Source organism: Seriola dumerili, unplaced genomic scaffold, assembly GCF_002260705.1.
Source record: "Seriola dumerili isolate Sdu_G_001 unplaced genomic scaffold, Sdu_1.0 BDQW01001254.1, whole genome shotgun sequence".
Classification (NCBI taxonomy): domain Eukaryota; kingdom Metazoa; phylum Chordata; class Actinopteri; order Carangiformes; family Carangidae; genus Seriola; species Seriola dumerili.
Genome location: NW_019175509.1, coordinates 103,463 through 128,101, shown reverse-complemented (window position 1 = coordinate 128,101; position 24,639 = coordinate 103,463). Strand labels below are relative to the sequence as shown.

At 43.8% G+C, this 24,639-nt stretch overlaps 3 protein-coding genes across 3 annotated transcripts in view; all 3 read left to right on the top strand.

Moving 5' to 3' along the window:
• The first annotated feature begins 2,839 nt into the window (after nucleotides 1-2,839).
• LOC111238283 (cytochrome c1, heme protein, mitochondrial) lies at nucleotides 2,840-8,976 on the top strand. The gene is made up of 7 exons (XM_022767713.1): nucleotides 2,840-2,987; nucleotides 5,014-5,204; nucleotides 5,311-5,437; nucleotides 5,912-6,069; nucleotides 6,147-6,307; nucleotides 8,074-8,174; nucleotides 8,390-8,976. Exons 1-7 carry the CDS (start codon nucleotides 2,907-2,909, stop codon nucleotides 8,492-8,494), a joined length of 924 nt encoding a protein of 307 aa, XP_022623434.1. The 5' UTR covers nucleotides 2,840-2,906; the 3' UTR covers nucleotides 8,495-8,976.
• Nucleotides 8,977-14,837: 5,861 nt separating this feature from the next.
• Nucleotides 14,838-17,129, top strand: LOC111238280 (homeobox expressed in ES cells 1-like). Its single transcript, XM_022767710.1, has 4 exons — nucleotides 14,838-14,949; nucleotides 15,679-15,797; nucleotides 16,679-16,780; nucleotides 16,953-17,129. Exons 1-4 carry the CDS (start codon nucleotides 14,838-14,840, stop codon nucleotides 17,127-17,129), a joined length of 510 nt encoding a protein of 169 aa, XP_022623431.1.
• A 1,106-nt stretch (nucleotides 17,130-18,235) lies between these two features.
• Nucleotides 18,236-24,639, top strand: part of ergic3 (ERGIC and golgi 3) — an 18,936-nt gene continuing 12,532 nt past the window's right edge. The window contains exons 1-7 of the mRNA XM_022767712.1: nucleotides 18,236-18,388; nucleotides 19,238-19,308; nucleotides 19,597-19,684; nucleotides 19,779-19,898; nucleotides 20,126-20,222; nucleotides 20,335-20,500; nucleotides 20,661-20,718. Of these exons, the coding sequence (XP_022623433.1) occupies nucleotides 18,301-18,388; nucleotides 19,238-19,308; nucleotides 19,597-19,684; nucleotides 19,779-19,898; nucleotides 20,126-20,222; nucleotides 20,335-20,500; nucleotides 20,661-20,718 (688 nt within the window). The 5' untranslated portion in view covers nucleotides 18,236-18,300. The remainder of the gene's footprint in view (nucleotides 18,389-19,237; nucleotides 19,309-19,596; nucleotides 19,685-19,778; nucleotides 19,899-20,125; nucleotides 20,223-20,334; nucleotides 20,501-20,660; nucleotides 20,719-24,639) is intronic.

Genomic DNA, 24,639 nt, shown 5'->3' with positions numbered 1-24,639 from the left:
GGAACAGTAATGATAACAGGTGGTGCACCTGTGACGTGCTCACCTCCACCTGTCTGGTCTCAGTTTGATGATGTCATTCATTCTCCTGCTGAATCAAACAGGACACAAATTAAACCACAGAAAAAAAGACAACTCATCATAAATAATAGTGACTCCTCCCCTCACCTCCAGTCACAACCCTCTGACCCCTCCCACCAGCTTCTTGTTGCCCCCCCCCACTCTTGGAAATGTTAAATTATTCACTGAATTATGAACTATGAAGGTCACGAATACACAAAGAGCAGTTCATTAATGCTGAGCTGAGCAGCTCATTAATACATGTATTGATCTGACTGCTGCACATCAGGCAAGGTCAGTGTGTGTGTGTGTGTGTGTGTGTGTGTGTGTGTGTGTGTGTGTGTGTGTGTGTGTGTGTGTGTGTGTGTGTGTGTGTGTGTGTGTGTGTGTAACTCTGATCATTGTTAAAGCAGACTCAGGTTAATCTCCGTCTGTGAATCAGGAGGCTTCATTGATCATGTGACGCTGATTTAAATCTCCTCTCAGTCTTAGTGTGTTTACAGAATCAGCTACTGTCACTGGTCCTGGTCCTGGTCCTGGTCCTGGTCCTGGTCCTGGTCCTGGTCCTGGTCCTGTAACAGGTCTTATTCCTGAAAGTCCTGAAAGGTTTTTTTATTTATTCAGATTTACCCCAGACTGTTCAGGACTCCTTTTTCTTCAGACTGGACCAGGGCTAAACGGGAACCAAGTCCTCAGGAAACATGGTCACAGTCTCTGTCTGAAGTTCAAGTTCAGTTTCCTCTCTCATGTGTATCTGACGCATGAAGGTGTGTCACAGAAGACCAGGTCCAGGTCTCTGTCAGGTCCAGGTCTCTGTCAGGTCCAGGTCTCTGTCAGGCTCAGGTCTACTCTGACCTCTGCCCTCTGATCGACACAGAGCTGCTGCTCACTGATGTAAAAACTAAATTAACATCCAGGAGATTAGCAGCTCGAGAATCAAACTAGCATCTGACACCAACAATCAAAAAGCTCAGATTCTCCGAGATCATGTTTCACCTGGANCAGGTCTCTGTCAGGTCCAGGTCTCTGTCAGGTCCAGGTCTCTGTCAGGTCCAGGTCTCTGTCAGGCTCAGGTCTCCTCTGACCTCTGACCTCTGATCGACACAGAGCTGCTGCTCACTGATGTAAAAACTAAATTAACATCCAGGAGATTAGCAGCTCGAGAATCAAACTAGCATCTGACACCAACAATCAAAAAGCTCAGATTCTCCGAGATCATGTTTCACCTGGATCTGCTGCTGCCACGTGATTGGCCGACTTGATAGTTGTACACATATGCAGGTGTACATGTGTTCCTAATAAAGTGCTGCTTTAGTTTCTGATGCTGTGCCTCCACCTTCTGGACAAAACAGGTAACACCTTCAACTCTGGTTTGGATCTGTTCAGAGCTGTGGAGACCTTGGTGTCAGGACTAAGAGAAGGAGAACAGGTGACAGAGAACAGGTGACGGAGATCAGGTGAAAAATGAGAGGGACGCCCCTGATCTGAAAGACCAGACTAGACCAGACTGGGCTGAGACTGTCTTGTGTGCAGGGATGGTGATGACAGAGGAACTCAGTGGCTGAAAAGGGACCATGAGGCTGAAAGACAGAGTCCAAGTACATGGGGCAGATACAGAAGTCTTTCTGAAGACATGAGATTGAACCTGATTCACTAACACAACTGGGTTAACAGGAAGTAACTGAACAATCAGACCAGTAATGGACAGATAAACTAAAAAGAAAAATAACAGAAATTCAAATAGAAAAGTATTTGATCTAGTCCCAACAAAAAAAAACAAGAAACATGTTTAAGTGAAAGGTTTAGAAAGAAAGAAAGAAAGAAAGAAAGAAAGAAAGAAAGAAAGAAAAAGATAAGATGTATGTACACTATGTGTACATGTTGTCATCTGTTCAGTGGTTTAATAAAGTTTTTCATTCAAAAGCAGCTTGAGGTCGTCTCTGTCCTCAGTGTCAAACCACATGAAGAAAGAGCTTTAAACAACAAACTACATAAAACAAATCCTGTCGTAACTAAAATCATGTTATCGTCGATCAATAGTCTGAAAACTTTTCTGTGATCAAACGTCATGAAGAGTCATGACTTCTCACCGTATAACTGATTATTAAACACACAGAAACTGCGTCTGCTAATGTTCATTTTAATATTAATGTAAGTGTTAATGTTAATAATATGTTGTTAAATAATGCGAAAAAACAGGTTGTGTAAATCCAGGTTGTGTAAGGTTTGCGTCAAGTTAGCCGGAATGAGTCCAGATATGTAACCTAGTTCCGGTCGTTGAGGGCTACCTTCAAAATAAGAGCAGACATGACACTTTGGGAGAAAGGGAGAATACTTAATGGTCCGTAGAGGAGGGGTCAGCCCTTAAATTTAACGGTGGGTCAGCTTTTTCATTTAGTTTTCAAGTATATGATGTCTATATATGGTGTCAATGTATTGTTTGTTAGAATATTTTGTTTTGAGTATCTTACTTTATTTCAGCATAAAATTGATTCATTAAACTTTTTCCATTTTTCCCGTTTGTAAGTGACTTACAGTTACAGATGTTCATACTCATTTGCCAAAACACACAGCAACAACACCCACCCTCTATAAATTATCATTCAAGAAACATACCCATATGTTTGTCTCATTTATCTCAGTAGAGAGGAACGTCGAGTAGAAAACTGTTAGGAATGGTTAAAATAAAGGTTTTAATCTGACAGTGGTGACCGGGACGTCACATGTAATTACAATCCTGCGCACTTCACACATGCTGTTATTATTTTGAAGGTTCAGACCGGAAGCATCCTGTGCCCGGCTCGTCGCTGGTCCAGCAGCCTCTTCCAGCCCAGAGAACCGCAGACAAGATGGCGGCGCTACGAGTCGTGGTGTTATCGGGGAGTGGGAGAGCTCTCCTCAGCGCACCGAAAATTATCAAGACGCCCAAGGTAGGTCGATGGATGGGAGTTATATTCATCACCTGGGCCTGTGTTTAAAACAGCGGGTAGATAGAAAGGCGTCCCGGCAGCGGGCTAATGTTAGCCCGACTGCTGTCATCGGGGTGAGACAAGGTCACTCGTGTTCCCACTCTTTTCAGGATGTCGTTAATAACGGTGGGTTTTACTACTGAGATATTTAGTCATTGTTGAAACATGGAGACCGACACCGATAAGGGAAACGCTATAACAACCCCCACAGACGGCTCAAACTCGGTATTCATCAGTACATAAGCGGGCTAGGCTAGCCGGTTAGCTAACCCATTATGCAGGATCAACCTGCCAGTTAACGGGCTCGTTCTTGAAAGTTAAACTTATATCTCAGCTAACAGTACGTGGTTATAAGCTTCCACACCAGACTGTGTGATCATAGACTTTGCTGTTGATTTAGTGTTGAACCAACTGTCAGAAACAGTGACGGCTAATGTAGCTGAGCTAATCAGCTTGCTAGCGAGTTAGCATTTCAAGGACTGAAAGGACTTCCGGCGGAGGAGTCCTGTGAGCTGCTGTATCCTTCATCTGTCCCCGCTGTCCCTCAGAGAGAGAGCCGGGGTGAAGAGTCTGTTCCCCTGATCAGGGTCTGATGGTGGGAGCAGCTCTGACCCTTCACCCCACTAACAGCAACAATAACACCATGTGAAGTTAACTGTAAAGCAGCTGCAGTCAAAACCCCACTGCAGTGAATGTGCACACGTATTCCCAGCACACTGCACTTAAAGTAAAGTAAAACACTCCCTTTGGCGCCTTCAGATAGCTGACAGGCAGAGCCTTTATTAACACATTACATATTTTATAATAAAGCAAAACTAAAATAATATTTTCCAGGAGAAACTAGAAACTGTCCTGTTACTTCTGTTGCAGGAGAAGTTCTTACTTAATCATTTGTTTTAATACATAGATGTGACCTCATGTGAATCACAGCTTAACTTTACACAACTGGACACAGAGCAGGTCTGATAACACCTGTGTGGATATGTGTCCAAGGCCTTGAGTCAATATTAATGTAGCATATCTTATAAAGAGATCATATGTTTTGTGAATATAATTAGATAATTATAGTTGTCAGTTATATGAAGAGAAGGAAAGTACAATATTTCCCTCTACAGTACGGTGAAGTAATGAAATATTAAGTAACCTAAATTTGAAATATTCAAGTAAAATACAAATATCTCAGAATCAGAATCTTTTATTGATCCCCTGAGAGTAGCGTGATTTCAGGCTGGAGGTAGAGGATGATGTGTGTGTGTGTGTGTGTGTGTGTGTGTGTGATGCTATCATGTGACTGTTGCCTGGTTACAGAAGCACCAGTGAAGGGCAGTTTCATAAGGACGACCAGCGTGCTCACTCGAAGTAAAGACAGTTTGAACTCTGACTCTGAGCTGAATGTGGAAAACTCAGTCATGTCGTCAACACTGCTGTTATTTCAATAATTACACTAACTACAGCTGAAGTTATTATTACATCATCAGAAGATTATTATTATTGTAGTGATGTATTAACATGACTTTAACCTGAGACGTGGCAGCTGCTTTTTTTTGACCTGTGTCATATTCAGCTTCCACAAATTAAGATTTCCAATATGGAATCAAATATCTTTGACAAGTTATAAATCAAACAAGGGGAGAACGAGTTGATAAAATAATCAGTGAATTAATCAGTGAGGTAAATAATAGATGTTGGTGTAAACACTGGTTGACCTCGGTCAAAGCTTCAGATGTTGATGAGCATTAATAAATGTAAACAAACACTATTGACACAGTAATAAAGGTTTATCAAAGACTTTAAATCCTCAGATCAATACTGCTGATGTTTGAACTCAATCATTAGTTTTGGATTTGAAAGTGAAGAAAGTGAAAAATGCTGCAGCTTGTTTCGTCCAATCAGAAGCTAACACTGTCAATGACATGTACGACACGCTGCACAATCAGCACAGATCAATAATCAATAACGATGATGGTCACTCTCTGTTCCGCTGTAGGCTAACATGTCCTTCGCCAGTCTGCCGCGGAACAAGAAGGTTGCCCTGACAACGCTAGGTGTGGTCACAGCCGGGGGGGCGGGGCTCGCTCTGATGCTGCACCAGTCCGTCAAAGCCTCCGACCTGGAGCTCCACCCCCCGAACTACCCCTGGAGCCACGCCGGACCTCTGTCCTCTCTGGACCACGCCAGGTACACACACAGAGAGACACACACACAGAGAGACACACACAGGCTGCAGTTATCAAACACTGTCACTAATCACTCGCCCTCTCTCTCTCTGACTCTGCCCCCTCAGCATTCGCCGTGGTTACCAGGTGTATAAACAGGTGTGTTCAGCCTGCCACAGTATGGAGTACCTGGCCTTCAGGAACCTGGTGGGAGTGTCGCACACGGAGGCCGAGGTGAAGACCATCGCTGAGGAGGTGAGCCTGTGTGTGTGTGTGTGTCTTTGTCTCTGTGTGTGTGTGTGTGTGTGTGTGTGTGTGTGTGTGTCTCTGTGTGTGTGTCTCTGTGTGTGTGTGTGTGTGTCTCTGTGTGTGTGTGTCTCTGTGTGTGTGTGTGTCTTTGTCTCTGTGTGTGTGTGTGTGTCTTTGTCTCTGTGTGTGTGTGTGTTTGTGTCTTTGTCTCTGTCTGTGTGTGTGTGTGTGTGTGTCTTTGTCTCTGTGTGTGTGTGTGTGTGTGTGTGTCTTTGTCTCTGTGTGTGTGTGTGTGTGTCTTTGTCTCTGTGTGTGTGTGTGTGTGTGTGTGTGTCTTTGTCTCTGTGTGTGTGTCTCTGTGTGTGTGTGTCTCTGTGTGTGTGTGTGTCTTTGTCTGTGTGTGTGTCTTTGTCTCTCTGTGTGTCTCTTGTGTGTCTCTTGTGTGTATATATATGTACTCTTACCTGTCCCTGTCCTCAGGTGGAGGTGGTGGACGGTCCTGATGAGAGTGGGGAGATGTTCACTCGTCCAGGTAAACTGTCGGACTACTTCCCGAAGCCGTACCCGAACCCTGAGGCAGCCCGCGTCGCCAACAACGGAGCGCTGCCCCCCGACCTCAGCTACATCGTCAACGCCAGGTAACGACCAGGAAGCTGACAGGTGAGAGTGACCTGTGTGAGTGTGTGGTGTTCACCTGCCCTCCCTCTGCCCTCAGACATGGAGGAGAGGACTACGTGTTCAGCCTGCTCACAGGATACTGTGAGCCCCCCGCCGGAGTCAGCGTCAGAGAGGGACTCTACTACAACCCCTACTTCCCCGGACAGGCCATTGGCATGGCTCCGCCCATCTACAACGAGGTGCTGGAGTACGAAGATGGTGAGTGTGTGTGTGTGTGAGTGTGTGTGTGTGTGTTTGATTGCACTATAAACAAAGCAGCATCGTCAGCTTTTCCTCAGCTTCCAACTACTAATACATATATATATACACACACACCCAATACAGAAGAGCAAATAACATAAATATATATATGATGTGAGACGTGACAAAATAAACTCAAATCATTTTCAAAGTCATTTACAGAAATGACAACTTGTTGAAGGAAAATATAAAATCCTGTTTGTTCAGCTCTTCCATCACAGACGCTCAGAAGAGAACTGAGGATAAATATTGACTAGTCTCAGTTTTTACTGAAACTTCAGCTTTAGTTTTATTCAACATTTATTTACCAGGAAAGACATGAAGAAGAAAGTCTTATTAACAATGACGCCTGTCACATGAACAAGAAAACAAACAAAAACACAAGAGAAGAAGAATGACAAGTTAATCAAATGAAACAGAAGGTTTTTAACAGCAGTGACAGATGAATTTAGACACCAGGCTGGAGGACGTGTGTGACGTCAGGAGACACTGATGAAGTTTGCTTCACTTACAGCTGCTTCCTCACAACAGGGAACAGGAAGTAGATTACAAAATAAAAACATGCCCTGATACTATGAGTTTAAAATTCCTAATTATGTGAAAGTGTCAAAATCTCACAGTTAATATAATTTAGATATAAATAAATGATGAAGTGAAGTGACGTCTGCTGAGTGAGGTAAGTCCAGAGGACGGTCCGTTGACAAGTCGAGGAGATGAGTTCACTACAGAACAAAGTGTTGATGATGATGATGATGATGATGATGATGATGATGAAGGTAGAAACATAGACTGAGAGCACAGGATACAAGCAGCAGTTTGTAGTGTAATAACAGAGGTTTCAGTCAGACTGTGGAGGGCGTATACTGTTATAAAAATCATGGGATTATAATGAGTGATCCCAGAGTCTTCACATAGACCCAAAGACCTGAGGTTAGGTCACTGTGAAATATCACGTCACAGATCTAACTTTAGAAAATCAGCTTTCTCCATGAGGACAGTGAACACATCATCAACTAAAATCACATTAACTCAGCTATAAATTCATTTATAACAAAGGTTCAGAGAATCAAACCAGAGCTGTTCTCATCTCTAGATCATTATTTCTGTTAATTGTCTTTGTTCGACTGTTTGTAGCTTGTTGTTGTTGTTGTTGTTGTTGTCTGTCTTCAGACTGAACATCTGTATATTTGTAGATAATTGTAGGATATTATCCCTGTGTTGTTTTTGTTATTGACAGATTTAATGACATTAAACATGTAAAAGTCAATTAGAGACGGGAGAGGAGAATCAGCAGCAGATAGAAACTCTCTGTGCAACACGTTAGATTCATGATCTGTTTTCAATCTACGTCAAACTGTAAACTGTCCCTGTTAAATATGTAGATAAACGGAAAATAAATAAATAGACAAATAAACTAAGTGTATAATCAGTCCACACCTCCGCTGCATTATGTGACAGATCGAGGTCACGTGATCTAATGTTAAAATGAGGCGTCGAGTTCTTCCTCAGGGTTCTTTATAAAAACCTGCAGAAGAAGAGTTTCCGCTCCAGCTGATTTATTTGTTTGTTCATTTGTTTGTTCGTCTACAAACACATGAACTTTATTTCATGTTGCTGGGTCGTGAAACACTGACCTCATCACTCAGCCTCTGTGTGAAGGAGAGTGATTTACACATGTTGTAATAAGAATCACGGTGCTGATGTTTGTGTGTCTGTTGCCATAGGAACCCCCGCCACCATGAGCCAGGTTGCTAAGGATGTGTGTACCTTCCTGAGGTGGGCTGCCGAGCCGGAGCATGACCAGCGCAAACGCATGGGACTGAAGGTACGGCGTCCAGCAGGGACTCAGTCAGCTGGTCCAGACTGGTGATTACTGGATCAGTTCTAAGATGTTTATGTGGTTAGACAGGTGATCCAGTCAGGAGTCAGGTGTAGAGGGAGGTGTCAGAGTCACCTGACCTGACAGTAAACTCTCTGTAGAACAGGTGTAAAACAGTGTCACATGTCGAAGGACTCACCTGTCTCCTCTGGTTCTTCCAGCTGCTGATGGGCTCGGCCATCCTCATCCCTCTGTTGTACTACCTGAAGAGACACAGGTGGTCTGTGCTGAAGAGCAGGAAGATCGCCTACAGGCCCCCCAAGTAAAAGGAAACCCCCCCATCTGGGCCTAAAAGCTACCAGAGAGGGCTGCGTTCAATCACCCCACAACGCTCAGCTCACCATGATCACATGGACATAGAACAACTGACCAACACACACACACACACACACCCTTCTACAAGGGTGGAGAGACCGGGGTTAATATATAAATATGCAGAAAAAGGCCTTTTTTTAGACGTGTAGAAACGATGTATGACATGTTTCCTGTTTGTGGAGCATCGTGGTGCCGGTTTGTGTAAGAGAGTTGTGGTGTTTTTGAACGCACCCTCCACAAAGTTAATGTTTGTTTGATCTGCATGGAGGCATGGCTGGTATCAGTTCATTTCCAATCAGACACCAGTTACCGTCTCTGTAAGATACTCCACAACCAGACGAGAGACGCCGTGAAACATCCGTCTCCAGAGCGTCAGTGAACTCACCGACCTGAACCTCTGTTCCACTGTACAAATAAATTATGTTCAAGGAGACCGTGTGGAGTCTGGTTCTGTTACTGCCGATACTCTGTCCTATAAATAATAAACTGACCTGAACCAACTCCAGACCTCAGCATCGTCATCATCATCATCATCATGTCAGTGTGTGGCTTTCTAACACCAGGTAGAACCAGAATCACCTCCTCCTCCGCTCAGACTGGTTTCAGGTCACATCTCTGTTCAGTGGCGGCGGCAGGATTATATTTCCTAGTACACACAGGAACGGCCTGTCGCTACCGTTAGGTTTCACACACACGTCTAGTCATCGAGAGAGAGAGAGAGAGAGAGACCATGAAACTGATCAGCCTCTGACCACATTCATTTCAAAGACCAACAGCAGCAGCTGAATCACAGGCTACAATGAACTGTTAGAAACTATACTGAACGTCCCTGAGAAACATGAAGCAACAGATTCCTTCATTTATCATCATCACCACAAGAATAGTTGTGTAATTACCAAAGACAGTAATAACGATACACATCAGACCAAACCAAGCTGCTGCAATGAACAATCAAAAACCACGAGACAGTAAAGTGAAACAGTATTCCTCCTGCCTGAAGTTTATCCTGCGTCTGAACGTGACATCACACTCTTACAGAACGACATGCACATGAATGCAATATGATGATGTTCATGGGGGGGGCTGAAAGGTAACCAGCAGGTGATTCACCAGAGATGGAAGGTTTGTGCTGATCTCTAGAACCATCTTAGAAAAAACACTCTGTCCTACATGTGATGAACAGGATTTTTAACCAGTTGTCTCTGAATCAAAACAAAGATGGCCGCCGTCACTGGCTCAAGGACAGGAACCAGAGTGGAACCTGGTGAGTGAGTTTAAAATCTGTATTTACACTTCTTCATCTGGATGGTTAGAAGAAGAAAATCATTAGTATTTTCAAACAACCGTCTGGGCTGTTAATTATCTGTCAGAGAAACCAGCAGTCACCTGTATGATCTGTATGTTTGCTAATACATGAGAACAACAGCTGAAATATCAGTCCTGAAATAAATCCTCCTTCATGAAGGTTCACGTTTAATTGTAAAGCACATTTAAAACAACCAGGGTTGACCAAAGTGCTGTACAATAAAATACAACAAGAAACACACAACATAAAAAAAGCTCAAATCTGATGCGTCAATAATCTCATGGTCTGAGACAGACATGGAACAGTTTGAATTAAAAACACAACGGATAAAAGTGAAAGATGAAAACCTGAGGAAAGCCAACAAAAACATGTTTTATTCAAACTGTTTCAGAGAAGAGTTCAATCAACTTCATGGTCCATCCCATTCATATAACTGACGCAAATCAAAATGACCACAAATACTATGAGGTGAAGTCTGTTTATCCATATAAACAAAAAGTCAAAAGTCACTGATGCAGGGTTTGAATTATGGGGAGGATTGAGGGGGTCTGACCCCTGATTAAGACTTGGAGCTTCTCAAAAGAGGTAAAAACTACAGTTTATACACATTTCTTACCTGTTTTTGTAATTATTACTATATATTTTCTCATATTAATCTCTGGAAGAATCTTGTGACACCCCTAAAGTGGACTGTACCATTTCTAACGTCTGGTCTAGTTACAGTTTCTAACTTTAGCCTAAAGTCACAGTTTAGCTAACTAATGTTAGCTAGTTTCTAAGTTTAGCATTAAGCTAGGACAGGAAGTTGACAAAGTGTAGCAGGAAGACCAGAACAACAACATTCAGCTGTGTTTGTCACTGAGCTGCTGAAATCACACTCAGTGGACATGAACACGTTTGACTGCTTTATTAGTTCATGAAGAAAAAAGTCATCAGTTAGTTGAGTGAACAGACATCATCAGTAATTAATGAGAGAGAAACAGCAGAGATCAAAGATATGACACGTTGTGACTGTGAACAAACTGGACACAGACTGTGATCTGTACAAACACTGTTACTGTTACTGTCCTGAACAGGAGGAACAAACCTCCAGTCCTGTCAGCTCTCAACAGGCAACATGGACTTCTTCTACACGTTAGACCATGTTTGAATGACAGGAAGCAGATATCATGTGACATCCACGTCTGAAGGTTCAGTGGTCAGAGACTCTTCAGGATCAATGAGCTCTGGTTCCATATTTCAATCTAACAGACAACAGCTCTGACATATTACACACTATATCAACACACATCAACACAATGATATTTATATACATTATATATAGAGAAATATACAGTGATGCTGTTACACATTCAACCTGCCCCCCTCCTCCCCCCTCCACCCCCCTCCAACCTCCCTCAACCTCCCCTCCACCTCCCTCCACCTCCTTCCTCCTCCCTCCACCTCCCCCACCCCCTCCCCTCCCTACCCTCCCTCCACCTCCCTCCACCTCCCTCAACCCCTCCCCTCCCTCCACCTCTCCACCTCCTAACTCCTCCCCTCCACCTCCCTCACTCTCCCTCCTCCCCCTCCTCCCCTCCACCTCCCTCCTCCCCCTCCACGCCTCCTCCTCCCTCCACCCCCTCCAACCATCCTCCAGCCCCCGCTCCTCCTCCCTCCTCCCTCACAACCCCCGCTCCAGCCTCCCTCCAACTCCCTCCACCCCCCTACCCAACCTTCCTCCTATCAAGCCTTCCTGAGGGCAGCTGTGGATCCTCCAGCAGGGGGCGCTGCTGGACTCTGTCCACTGCAGCCTTGTAGTTCTTCAGGAATGAGAGGTCTTCAGCTCTCAGCTCGTCCTCTGTGGCTCTGACTGTGTGTGACAGAGCTGCTATCTCTCTGCTCAGAGCCTCCATCTTCTCCTTCATCATGTGACTCTTCAGCTCCTCTTCCTCCCTCAGAGCAGTGATCCTGGCCTCCTCTTCCTCCTGTAGAAACTGGTGAAGCTTCTTAAAGTGCTCCTTGATCTGGCTCTCAGTGTGTCGGGCCTGGACCTTGATGTGTTGTGCTGTTTGGTCACAGTCTCCTTTAACTCGTTCAAACAGCTTCAGTTTCTCTTGTAAAGGCTTCAGGGCTTTCTGGAGCTCCTCTCTGTGATCCTCTGCAGCTTCATCAACGGGTCTGAAGCTGTGGTTGGTGTGTGTCTTTGAGTCTCGACAGACGAGACACACTGGCTGCTGGTGGTCCAGACAGAAGAGTCTGAGTTTCTCAGAGTGCAGACTGCAGAGAGGCTCAGACCCTGCTGAAGGTCTCTGATGTCTCTGCAGTAAGAAGTCCTCACACAGGTTCTTCAGGGACAAAGAAACTGGTGGGTTAGACTTTGATGATCTCCTCTTACATACTGGATACTGTTGTATTACCTTCTCTCTCCACCAGCTCTGCAGACATGGTTTTTATCTGTGACCTTTGACCTGGTTCGTCTCTGGTGAATCAGTCACTTTACTGTTGAGCTTTGAGCTCAGTTATCTGATGCAGTTTAACTGTGACTCAGGACGATTTACAATCTGAAGAGTTTGTCTAAGATTATCAGTTACAGACAGATACTGTTAACCCTCCACTGTCTGGATACATGTTTATATTTATGTGTTTTACATGTTTCCTCTTCTGTCATCTGTTCATTTCTTCAGAACATCAGACTGAGTCACACAGGAAATGATATGTACAAACTACTGGTCAGGTGTCCATGACATTAACTGTGATATTAATGATTCCTGAAGGAAGAACAATATGTTGTGACCCTCTGACCTCCCTGGACGCAGCACAGTCTCATGAACACATTAATGTTCATCAGAGAATGAGCCTTTAATCATGACAGGGAATATTGTAATCCATCCTCATCCCAAACTGTTGTTTTCATCCATCCATCTTCTGACTGAAGGGTGGAGTTGTACATCATCCGACCTCATGAAGACTGAGAAGCAGCTTCTCTCTCCTCCTGGTTGGATGTGAACCGAGGCATCCAGCAGAAATCCTGATCAGAGTTTTCTCTGAGCTCCTCACGTCTCAGGCTCCGTCCACACGACTACGTTTTGGTTTTAAAATGCATCTCTTTTCCTACGTTTTCTCCTCCATCCACATGAGCACTGGACCTGTTTCACTTTGAAAACTCTGGGGTTGTGTTTTATTCTGAAACTCTGGGGTTGTGTTTTATTCTGAAACTCTGGGGTTGTGTTGTAGTCTGAAAACTCTGGGGTCAGTGTTGTAGTCTGGACAGAGTGAGACCTCTGCAAATGATGAGGTCACAGCCAGGGTCTCTCCTGATTGGCTGTCATCAGCCTGGACTACCAGTGGTGAATACAACATGATAATGAATGACAGAGTTACTGACCTTGTTGTCTTTGCTAGCAGTTGCTGTTCACTTACATTCTCTGTTTTAATGCTACAACTGTCTCTGCTGCTCCTCCTTCAGAGGCTTTACTGCAGAGGAGACAAGCTACTTCCTGTTTACACCGGCTCACACATGCTCAAACAGTTGCACAGCTTCCCAAGGTTTCCAGGTCAGCTGTTTCCCTCTTCCTCCAGTCTTATGCTGAACTAAAATAAGCTAACCTCCTAGAGACATGAGATTAAACTGGATCTTCTGTCTTGATATCTTGGAGAAAGTCAATCAGTTTATTTCCAGATAGTTGAACTCTTCCTTCTCTGCGGTCACACAGAGTCAGAGTTCAGGTGTCCTTCCTCTTCACCTGTGACCCACCCCACCCCCACCCCCACCCCCCAATGAGGGATAAACAAACAAGTGTGCTGCTGGTTCATTAGCAGCTAATCTGGTTGTGAAAAGGTTTTCCTCCCTGCTGCTTCCACCTGCATTCAGACGCTACGAGCTTCATCTGCATCACAACACACACAGATTAGGCTAATAGCATTATTCTAGTCTCATTATCATTATTATTATTATTATTATTATTATCATTATTATTATTATTAGTTTCAACTCAGACCTGCAGCAGGAGGACGGACCCTCCTCTGTCACAACTTACTGATTTTCTACTTTGGTAATTCAGAAGAAAAGAAGGTGATTCGCTTTGTGTTGCTGTCTAATCTCTCTCACTCACACACACACACACACACAGACACTCACACACACACACACACACACACACAGACACACACACACACACACACACACACACACACACACACACACACACACACACACAGAGACACACACACACACACACCATTCATCGGCACAACAGGACACACACACACACACACACACACAAACTTAGTATCACCTGAGGGGAAACTCAGGTGCAGAGCCAGATCTAAATGACTGGAAGCATCTTTAACTCTTCTTAAAACATTTGATCAGAAAGCTTTTTATGAATGTTTGGTATGTTGTTGCGTTTTATTTAGTTGTTTTATTTTGTGTTTTATTTTGTAGTGTTTTATTTTGTGTTTTATTTTGTAGGGTTTTATTTTGTTGTTTTATTTGGTGTTTAATTTTGTAGGGTTTTATTTTGTTTTTTATTTTGTTGTGTTTTATTTTCTTATGATACCAACAATCTATATTTTCATCTCACGTACTTCTGTTTTATGATGTTTGTTTTTAATCGCTGTCTTTATTTGTATTTTTATTTCTGTAAAGCACTTATAAATAAAGGTTATTATATATAAGGTTATAATATATAAGCTAAAATGAAAAGTTTGTCAGTCACACACACACACACCACACACACACGCACACACACACACACACACACACACACACACACACACACACACACACACACACAGATTAGCTGTGGACCTCAGGGAGTCTCATTCACATGGTAAACCTCCTGTAGTTTGGTTGGAGCTCGTCGTCTCATTTAAAGCAGCTTCAGTCTGCGGCTCCGTCTCCGGAGCAACACTCAGTTTCTTCACGGTGGATTCAGAAGAAGTTGTTTTGGTTGTTTTCAGATCTCGGGGAACTTCCTGCTCATTGATCAGACACGTTGGTTGTCATGGCGTCCGCCGTGGCAGCAGACAGCAGATCGACCTTCTCCATCGATCGGATTCTGGGTCTGGATCTGGATCCAGCAGGAAACTGCCTGAACCTCCACCGGCCGTGGACAGGTGAGACAGACACCTTCCTCTGAAGAGTCTGAAGAACAGGAGGGAAATACAGAACTGATGCATTATCAATATTGAATATTGACAGATTAAATGTGAGGATGATGATGGACAGGTTTCAGTCTGATGAGTGGATCAGAGCAGTGTGTCTCTGTGGATGAAGGTCACATGTCAAATCCACTTTAAAGTATAAAATCATAAAGAGACAAAATCTTTTCAGAATAAAAGCACCTTCCTATTAACAGAAATGTACACTGTGGCTCGTTCGTGTCACTGTCCGACTTCAGTATCTTTCATTCACATTTTAAATGAATCAGCTGCTGTAATTAAAACATTCCTGTGTAATCTGACACCTTCAGGTAAACAGTTCACCTGTCAATCAACAGACCAGTGTTACTCTTGTCACATGAGAAAAGGTCTGAATGACTTTTATTTGCTTTGTGCTTCATATGTGATTTAACAACAGCTGTTAACGAGGTGCTCTGTTAATTACTCAGGGTCTCCTCAGCTCCATCACATTTAACTCATTCAACTTAATTGAACTAAATGAACTAAGATAAACCTAAACACACTGTTGATTCAACCCAGTTGATATATATATATGTGTGTGTGTGTGTGTGTGTGTGTGTGTTTACTGATGTACATTGTATAATTTGTTGAGAACAAAATGACGTAACAACGGTCAATGGAAAACACATATATGTATATACATATCTTAATGATGATCCACAGAGAACAGAGGAAACAGCCTCTGCTTCATCCATCAGCATCCTCATCCTCAGCTGACACACAGACCAACATCAAACTGGTACGCTGGACGCCGACCGCGCACCGCCTTCACCAACAGCCAGGTAATCAATCAATCCATCAATCGATCGATCAATCAATCAATCAATCCATCAATCAATCGATCGATCAATCCATCAATCCATCAATCAATCGATCGATCGATCAATCCATCAATCAATCAATCAATCCATCAATCAATCGATCAATCAATCAATCCATCAATCAATCGATCGATCAATCCATCAATCAATCAATCGATCGATCGATCGATCGATCGATCAATCCATCCATCAATCAATCATTCAAACGATCAATGAATGAGTCATTCACTCCGTGTCTGTGTCTCTGTGTGTGTGTGTGTGTCTCTGTGTGTGTCTCTGTGTGTCTCTGTGTGTGTCTCTGTGTGTCTCTGTGTGTGTCTCTGTGTGTCTCTGTGTGTGTCTCTGTGTGTCTCTGTGTGTGTCTCTGTGTGTCTCTGTGTGTGTCTCTGTGTGTCTCTGTGTGTGTCTCTGTGTGTCTCTGTGTGTGTCTCTGTGTGTCTCTGTGTGTGTCTCTGTGTGTCTCTGTGTGTGTCTCTGTGTGTCTCTGTGTGTGTCTCTGTGTGTCTCTGTGTGTGTCTCTGTGTGTCTCTGTGTGTGTCTCTGTGTGTCTCTGTGTGTGTCTCTGTGTGTCTCTGTGTGTGTCTCTGTGTGTCTCTGTGTGTGTCTCTGTGTGTCTCTGTGTGTGTCTCTGTGTGTCTCTGTGTGTGTCTCTGTGTGTCTCTGTGTGTGTCTCTGTGTGTCTCTGTGTGTGTCTCTGTGTGTCTCTGTGTGTGTCTCTGTGTGTCTCTGTGTGTGTCTCTGTGTGTCTCTGTGTGTGTCTCTGTGTGTCTCTGTGTGTGTCTCTGTGTGTCTCTGTGTGTGTGTCTCTGTGTGTGGGTGTGTGTCTCTGTGTGTGTGTGCAGGTGAGCGTCCTGGAGACAGTGTTCCAGGTGAACTGTTACCCAGGGATCCAGCTGAGGGAGCAGCTGGCTGTGAGACTGGACCTGGACGAGGACCGGATCCAGGTTGAGACTGAGTTTCATTTCTTGTGGTTGAAGTTCTTCCTCCAGAGTCTCAGTACGACAGCAGGACAGTTCCACAGAGAGGGGACTTCAGAGTCTGTAACATGATATATGATTAATAATCTATAATATACATATCTTAAATTAGAACATAAAGTTCTTCTTCTCCTCTCAGATCTGGTTTCAGAACCGGCGAGCCAAGCTGAGGCGTTCCCTCAGAGAGACCCGTCTGCGGCTGGTCCAGACGGCCGTGGCTGACCTGGGGGTCATAGGTCAACTGAAGGTCAGTGACCAGGAGCTCGCCTCCCGCATCCAGCTGCAGGAGCAGGAGGAGGGATTGGAGGAGGAGTGATGAAGGACGTCTGTGCTGTTTCTGATCATCACTTCATCAGTGTCTTCATCTTCTGTCGTTCTTCTTCCCTCCTTCAAATGTTGCACAGAAACTCAACTGTCAAAACAAATGCTGATCAATGAAGGTCTGCTGATGAGCTGTCATGTGACAGTGTTTATTGATTATTGACACATCCAGCTGATCAATTTTGGCAGTTTGACATCTTTGATGATCAGGTTTGATTAGAGAGGGAACAGAACAGATGAAGTTTGGAGATCAGACTGTGTCATGATGAGCTCAGTGTCAATAATGTAAATATGTTTCTGTTTCTGTACAAAGTCTAATAAAACTAAATATAAATCTCCTGATATCCTCCTTCACCTCTGTCCACAGTCATTAAGACGTGTCAGCCTGACAGATGTTACAGAATCAGGTTTTTACAAATCTCCTAAAAATCTTGTATAATATATATATATATATATANTCAGACTGTGTCATGATGAGCTCAGTGTCAATAATGTAAATATGTTTCTGTTTCTGTACAAAGTCTAATAAAACTAAATATAAATCTCCTGATATCCTCCTTCACCTCTGTCCACAGTCATTAAGACGTGTCAGCCTGACAGATGTTACAGAATCAGGTTTTTACAAATCTCCTAAAAATCTTGTATAATAATATATATATATATATATATATATATATTTATATATACACATATATGTGTGTGTGTGTGTATATATATATAATCTATTTTCCAGGTATTTCTTTTATTGGAATGATTTTTTTAAAAGGAAACTGGAGTATTGTTAATGTTTGATATGAAACATTATGATTATGGCCACATCATGACATAAAATTTAATATACATTATATAAAACATATAAAACTGACACATTTAAATCCAATTGATTCAGTCATTCAGTTCTTTTTCAAACAATTTATTTTGTGTCCACGATGTCATTCACTCACTGAGCACACTGAGGAAAAAGAAAAGAAAAGAAAAGAAAAGAAAAGAAAAGAAAAGAAAAGAAAAGAAAAGAAAAGAAAAAAGTGAATTACGCGGCCGGCTCTGATTGGTCGAGCCGTGGCCCGTGCTCGTCCCGGAAGTGAAAGAGGAGGACTGATGTGTGTCTGGAGTGCAGGAATCTGTCGGTAACGGTTGTGTTCAGCGGCGGTTTTCTGCTTCACAAAATGGACACGTTGAACAAACTGAAGCAGTTTGACGCTTATCCCAAAACTCTGGAGGATTTCCGAGTGAAGACCTGGGGAGGAGCGACCGGTGAGCGGCCGATTTATCCCGGAGCGGGCGGTTAGCTGCTGCGGCTAACAACAAGGCTAACCGATTCATTCCACATTTTACCTGTGATAATTATCAGACGCGTCAACGACACGAAGTCACAGTGTTTTAATAAATGGAGAGAAGCTGAACACGGTCACAGTTTATCACGTTACACCAGATAAAAACACAAATACAGTCATTCAGCTTCTCTTCAAACACACTGACTGACTGGTTTACACAGCAGTTTATATTAGAGAGGTGAATTTAAAATAAAGCTCTGATACCTCACTGACTGGTGAGCAGTTAATATTAGAGAGGTGAATTCAGAAAGAAACTTTATTAATAGTTCACTGACTGACTGGTGTGCACAGCAGTTTATATTAGAGAGGTGAATTTAAATAAAACTTTATTAATAGTTCACTGACTGACTGGTGTGCACAGCAGTTTATATTAGAGAGGTGAATTTAAATAAAACTTTATTAATAGTTCACTGACTGACTGGTGTGCACAGCAGTTTATATTAGAGAGGTGAATTTAAATAAAACTTTATTGATGCCAGCAGCACAGACACAGGCCAGGCCAGATGAATCACTTTTAATGACATGAATAAAACAGATTTAAAGAGATGAAAGCGGTGACAGTAGAAAAGCTGTATACATTATATACACTTCAGTATCATAGACATAGAGAAATTAGAGGTGCAGCGATTAGTCGATTAATTGATCAGTTGATCGAAATAAAATGAACTGTTTTCATAATTTAATAATTGAAGTTAAAAAGTGGGAGGATTTGATGCTGCACACACAACATTAACCCCCCCCCCCTTCTCTCTGTCCCCCCACCTCCCAGTGACCATCATCAGTGGCATCATCATGTTGATCCTGTTCGTCTCGGAGCTGCAGTACTACCTCACTAAAGAGGTGAGTGTTATCTGATGAATGACTGAAAAACAAGAAGAAGAAGAAGTCCTAAAAGTACTTCAAGAAATGAAAGATAAATCTGTTTTTTATCTGATTATTTTGAGGTGATGAAAGTCACAGATGAATCAATGATCCACAGTCGATAACATTAGAGTGTAGAGGAAACACAGGTATCAGACCAGTCTGATGATGACAGTGACGGATCATTAAGTCTGTCAGACTTCTTCAGGGAAGTGTCTGCTGCCTCAGAGTCGGCCGTGTTTGAACTGAGATGTGTTTGTGCTACAGGTTCATCCTGAGCTCTACGTCGACACGTCACGAGGAGACAAACTCAAAATCAACATCGACGTCATTTTCCCTCACATGCCCTGCGCCTGTGAGTAACACAGCTGTTCCTTCTGGAGAAGCTAACATGCTAATGATTACATGTTGATTATAAACGCCCCCTCTCTTGCCCCCCCCCCCCACAGACCTCAGTATAGATGCAATGGACGTGGCCGGAGAGCAGCAGCTGGACGTTGAACACAACCTGTTCAAACAGCGTCTGGATAAAGACCTGAAGCCCGTCACCCTCGAGGCAGAGAAACACGGTACAGTGCTGACCTTTGACCTCCTGACAGGAGCTGCAGGGATCTTGTCACACTTCCTTATAGTGTGTTTTAACAGTGTGAGACAGAGAGCGGCAGTTTGCTGAGGTCAACACAGGCTAAAGCTAAGCTAAAGCTACAAAGGTTTTCTTGCTGACGTTGTTATTAATCTTGTTGATTTCGTTGTCGTTGGTGATGGTTTTGTTGATGATGTCATTGTTGTTGTGTAGAACTTGGTAAAGCTGACGATGGTGAAGTGTTTGACCCCACCACACTGGACCCAAACAGATGTGAGAGCTGCTACGGAGCTGAGACTGAGGACCTGAAGTAAGACACACACGCAGACACACACACCGTTTCTCTGTATTTTCTCTATGATCCTGTTTTTACTGGCCGTGTGTGTGTGTGTGTGTGTGTGTGCCTGCGTGCCTGCGTGCAGGTGCTGTAACACCTGTGATGACGTGCGGGAGGCGTACCGGCGGCGAGGCTGGGCGTTTAAAAGCGCCGACACCATCGAGCAGTGTAAGAGAGAGGGCTTCACTCAGAAGATGCAGGAGCAGAAGAACGAGGGCTGCCAGGTGTACGGCTTCCTGGAGGTCAACAAGGTGACACCACTCACCTGTCATCATCATTAGTATGTCAGGTAGTCAGCTGATCAGCAGGAGGAAACAGGTCTAATGTTCAGAGGAACAAGCTAGGTTGGTCTGAGACTTAGTTCAGGACATGTTGGACATGTCCTCATCACTTCTGTCTTTGTCTCTGCAGGTGGCAGGAAACTTCCACTTTGCTCCAGGGAAAAGTTTCCAGCAGTCTCATGTCCACGGTAAGACCTGCTGTCCCTCACTGTGTCCCTCACTGTGTCCCTCACTGTGTCCATACAAACCACCTCCAAAGGCTTTGTCACTCCCTGTGTTTTAATCAGGACATGCACCACAGGAGAGTCTGAACCTTCACTGAGACAGAGTCAGAGACAGAGTCAGAGTCAGAGGACGGAGTCAGAGGACGGAGTCAGAGGACGGAGTCAGAGGACAGAGTCAGAGGACGGAGTCAGAGACAGACGACGGAGACAGAGTCAGAGACAGAGACAGAGTCAGAGGACGGAGACAGAGTCAGAGGACAGAGACAGAGACAGAGACAGAGTCAGAGACAGAGTCAGAGTCAGAGGACGGAGTCAGAGGACCGGGACAGAGACAGAGTCAGAGTCAGAGGACGGAGTCAGAGGACCGGGACAGAGACAGAGTCAGAGACAGACGACGGAGACAGAGTCAGAGACAGAGACAGAGTCAGAGGACGGAGTCAGAGACAGAGTCAGAGGACAGAGACAGAGACAGAGTCAGAGACAGAGTCAGAGTCAGAGGACGGAGTCAGAGGGCCGGGACAGAGACAGATTCAGAGTCAGAGGACAGAGTCAGAGGACGGAGTCAGAGGACGGAGTCAGAGGACAGAGTCAGAGACAGAGTCAGAGGACGGAGTCAGAGACAGAGTCAGAGGACAGAGACAGAGTCAGAGGACGGAGTCAGAGGACAGAGACAGAGTCGGAGTCAGAGGACCGGGACAGAGACAGATTCAGAGTCAGAGGACAGAGTCAGAGAGACGGGGACAGAGTCAGAGGACAGAGTCAGAGTCTGAGGACGGAGTCAGAGGATGGAGTCAGAGGATGGAGTCAGAGGATGGAGTCAGAGGACAGAGTCAGAGGATGGAGACAGAGTCAGATTCAGAGTCAGAGGACGGAGACAGAGTCAGAGGACAGAGGACCGGGACAGAGTCAGAGGACAGAGTCAGAGGACAGAGTCAGAGGACAGAGACAGAGGACCGGGACAGAGACAGAGCCAGAGTCAGAGGACGGGGACAGAGACAGAGGACGGGGACAGAGTCAGAGGCAAGGACAGAGGACCGGGACAGAGTCAGAGTCAGAGGACGGAGTCAGAGGACGAGGACAGAGTCAGATGACGGAGTCAGAGGACGGAGTCAGAGGACAGAGTCAGAGGACAGAGTATCAGACACTTGATCAAACACATTACTGTCAGTTCACTTTCCCTTGAACAAACTCATAAGTCACAGTGCTGAATATGTCCAGTGCTTTATACAGAGAGCAGCTTGACTCCACAGTGTCTTTAGCCTGGTCTCTGAGTTCATCACTACCTGTTCATCCATCCATCCATCCATCCATCCATTCATCCATCCATCCATCCATTCATCTGTTCATCTGTTCATCTGTTCATTCAGTTCTGATCAGCAGCAGTGAATCTCATTCAAATTAGTTTTTATTAGAACATCAGTGAAGGGATGATGAAGATGACGAAGATGATGTCACAGTAAAAGCTGTGGTGTAGGTCAGGACCAGCTCAGTGTCTGTGTGTCAGCCATCTTGGCTTTACCTGACCAGGTGTTCTAGCACAGACTCAGGCTCCTCTGTCACAGCTGATGTCTGAGTCCTGGAGTCAGTCCTCAGGTCATCACGCTCCCACTGAAACTGATCCAGCTGATCTTCCATCTGCTCTGACTGGCAGATTTATTTTTAATTATTCATTTAATTATACATTATTACCTGATCATTGGTATTGATACTGTATCCGCTGATCAGCTGAAGCCTAAAACCCGTTTAGTTTCTCCTCTGTATTTGTCTGTTTGATTCCTGTGTTTCCTCCTTCACTGCTGCTGATTGTTGCTCTGCCATCGTCGTGTTTCACCTGCCAAACGTTTCCCTCATGAACCAGAGCAGGAAGTGAACAGCAACCAGCCATCACACACTCAGAGGAACATAGAGAGACATAGAGACATGAAGAGACATAAAGAGACATAGAGAGACATGAAGAGACATAGAGACATGAAGAGACATAAAGACATGAAGAGACATGAAGAGACAAAGAGACATAGAGAGACATGAAGAGACATGAAGAGACATGAAGACATGAAGAGACATGAAGAGACATAAAGACATGAAGAGACATAGAGACATAAAGAGACATAAAGAGACATAAAGAGACATAAAGAGACATAAAGAGACATAGAGACATAAAGAGACATAAAGAGACATAAAGACATAAAGAGACATAGAGACATAAAGAGACATAAAGAGACATAAAGAGACATAGAGAGACATGAAGAGACATGAAGAGACATAAAGAGACATAGAGAGACATGAAGAGACATAAAGAGACATAAAGAGACATAAAGAGACATAGAGCTATAAAGACATGAAGACATGAAGAGACATAAAGACCCTTTTCTATCAGCTGCTTCAGCAGGACAGAGCTACATCTTCAGGACAGTAGTTTGATACTGAAACAGCCAGTGAAACAGCCAGTGAAACAGCCAGTCAGGCAGATCAGTGTCCAAACAGTTTGTTTCATCAAACAGTGAAAATGGCTGAAGTTCAAATTTCTGCTGTGGGTTACCCTCCCTGAACACAACAGCATCATGTGACACGTGGTTGTGATGTGAGATCGGTGAATCTGATTGGCTGTGACAGCTGAATGTTTAGCAGCAGAAACAAGAGACAAGAATCACCTGCTGAGGTCCTGGTCCGTCTCACCTTGACTGCAGTGGTCTGTGTCTGGGGCGGTGTGGCGACTCTGACAGACATCTGACAGACTGATTTATAGATCACAGGAACAAAAAGTTAAATACATGAAATCAAACTAAAGCTTTAATACAAAAACCTCATGCTCTCTGAGGTAAGTTTCACAGTGTCCTGTCCTCATGTCTGTTCATGTCTCATCAGAACTAGATCTGTAGAAACGTTGTGTCAGAGTTGTGCAGCCACTCACACACTAACATCACCTGGTTTGTTGTTTACCTGCGTCATTGAAGTGACTCTTCTCTCTTCTTTCTGCAGTGCACGCTGTGGAAAGTAAGTCCATCTTTCTTTGTAGATTTTCATTGGTTTGATTGAAACGCTTTATTCCAGTGTAGTGAGCTGTTTATGGATCTACAGGAAGTACTGCAAGTAAACAGCCACTTATAATACAGACTATAACAGGTGTGAGTATACAGGTACTTACAGTACAGATTATAACATATACTTATACCTACACTTATAGTATACAGCAGAGAGCAGACATGTTTAACGTCTTAAAACAGAATCATTTCAAATCTGTTGCATTGAAAGGTGAGTCACAGGTGTTCCCAGGTGTTCCCAGGTGTTTCCACGTTAACACATCATATGAACATTCGGTAGCTTCAGACGAGGCTTTATTAGTCATTAATCACTAACATAACAGCCCTAAATCTCTGATCAGACTGTCAGAGGTGAGTTGCATTGTGGGTAGTGTAGGCTCTGGATTTTGAGCAGACTGCCTGTGGCTCAGTCAGTGTGACGGGACTGCAGTTTAAATCAATAGAGCTTTAAATACACTTTTTATATAAGTTCACAAGTGTTTCACTCTAATATAACGTTTCATTCTGTTGTGGTTCCTACTTTGTTTTAATTATTATTACTGAGTAAATTACACATAACTGAGCCATGACACATTACTCCACATCACAGTAATAACTGGACACAGTACATGGGGGAAAAGCTCGTGACCAATTACACAAATATTTATTTAACCTTTATTTAATAAGACTAAGATTAAAATCTCTTCTCCAAGATCGACCTGAGAACGAGAAGCAGACACACGAGACAGTCAACAACAAACCGAACTACACAACTCAGACCAGACCCTCAGAACCTCAGACCAGTACCTCAGACCCTCAGAACCTCAGATCAGAACCTCAGAACAGTACCTCAGAACCTCAGAAC

What these genes read in the sequence shown, in the direction of transcription:
- LOC111238280 (XM_022767710.1), top strand. Translation starts at nt 14,838, where the DNA reads ATGGCGTCCGCCGTGGCAGCAGACAGCAGATCGACCTTCTCCATCGAT. An exon ending in CCTCCACCGGCCGTGGACAG is followed by an intron (nt 14,950 to 15,678) that starts GTGAGACAGACA and finishes GATGATCCACAG; the next exon opens with AGAACAGAGGAAACAGCCTC. An exon ending in CCGCCTTCACCAACAGCCAG is followed by an intron (nt 15,798 to 16,678) that starts GTAATCAATCAA and finishes GTGTGTGTGCAG; the next exon opens with GTGAGCGTCCTGGAGACAGT.
- LOC111238283 (XM_022767713.1), top strand. Translation starts at nt 2,907, where the DNA reads ATGGCGGCGCTACGAGTCGTGGTGTTATCGGGGAGTGGGAGAGCTCTC. An exon ending in TCCTCTCTGGACCACGCCAG is followed by an intron (nt 5,205 to 5,310) that starts GTACACACACAG and finishes CTGCCCCCTCAG; the next exon opens with CATTCGCCGTGGTTACCAGG. An exon ending in GGTGCTGGAGTACGAAGATG is followed by an intron (nt 6,308 to 8,073) that starts GTGAGTGTGTGT and finishes CTGTTGCCATAG; the next exon opens with GAACCCCCGCCACCATGAGC.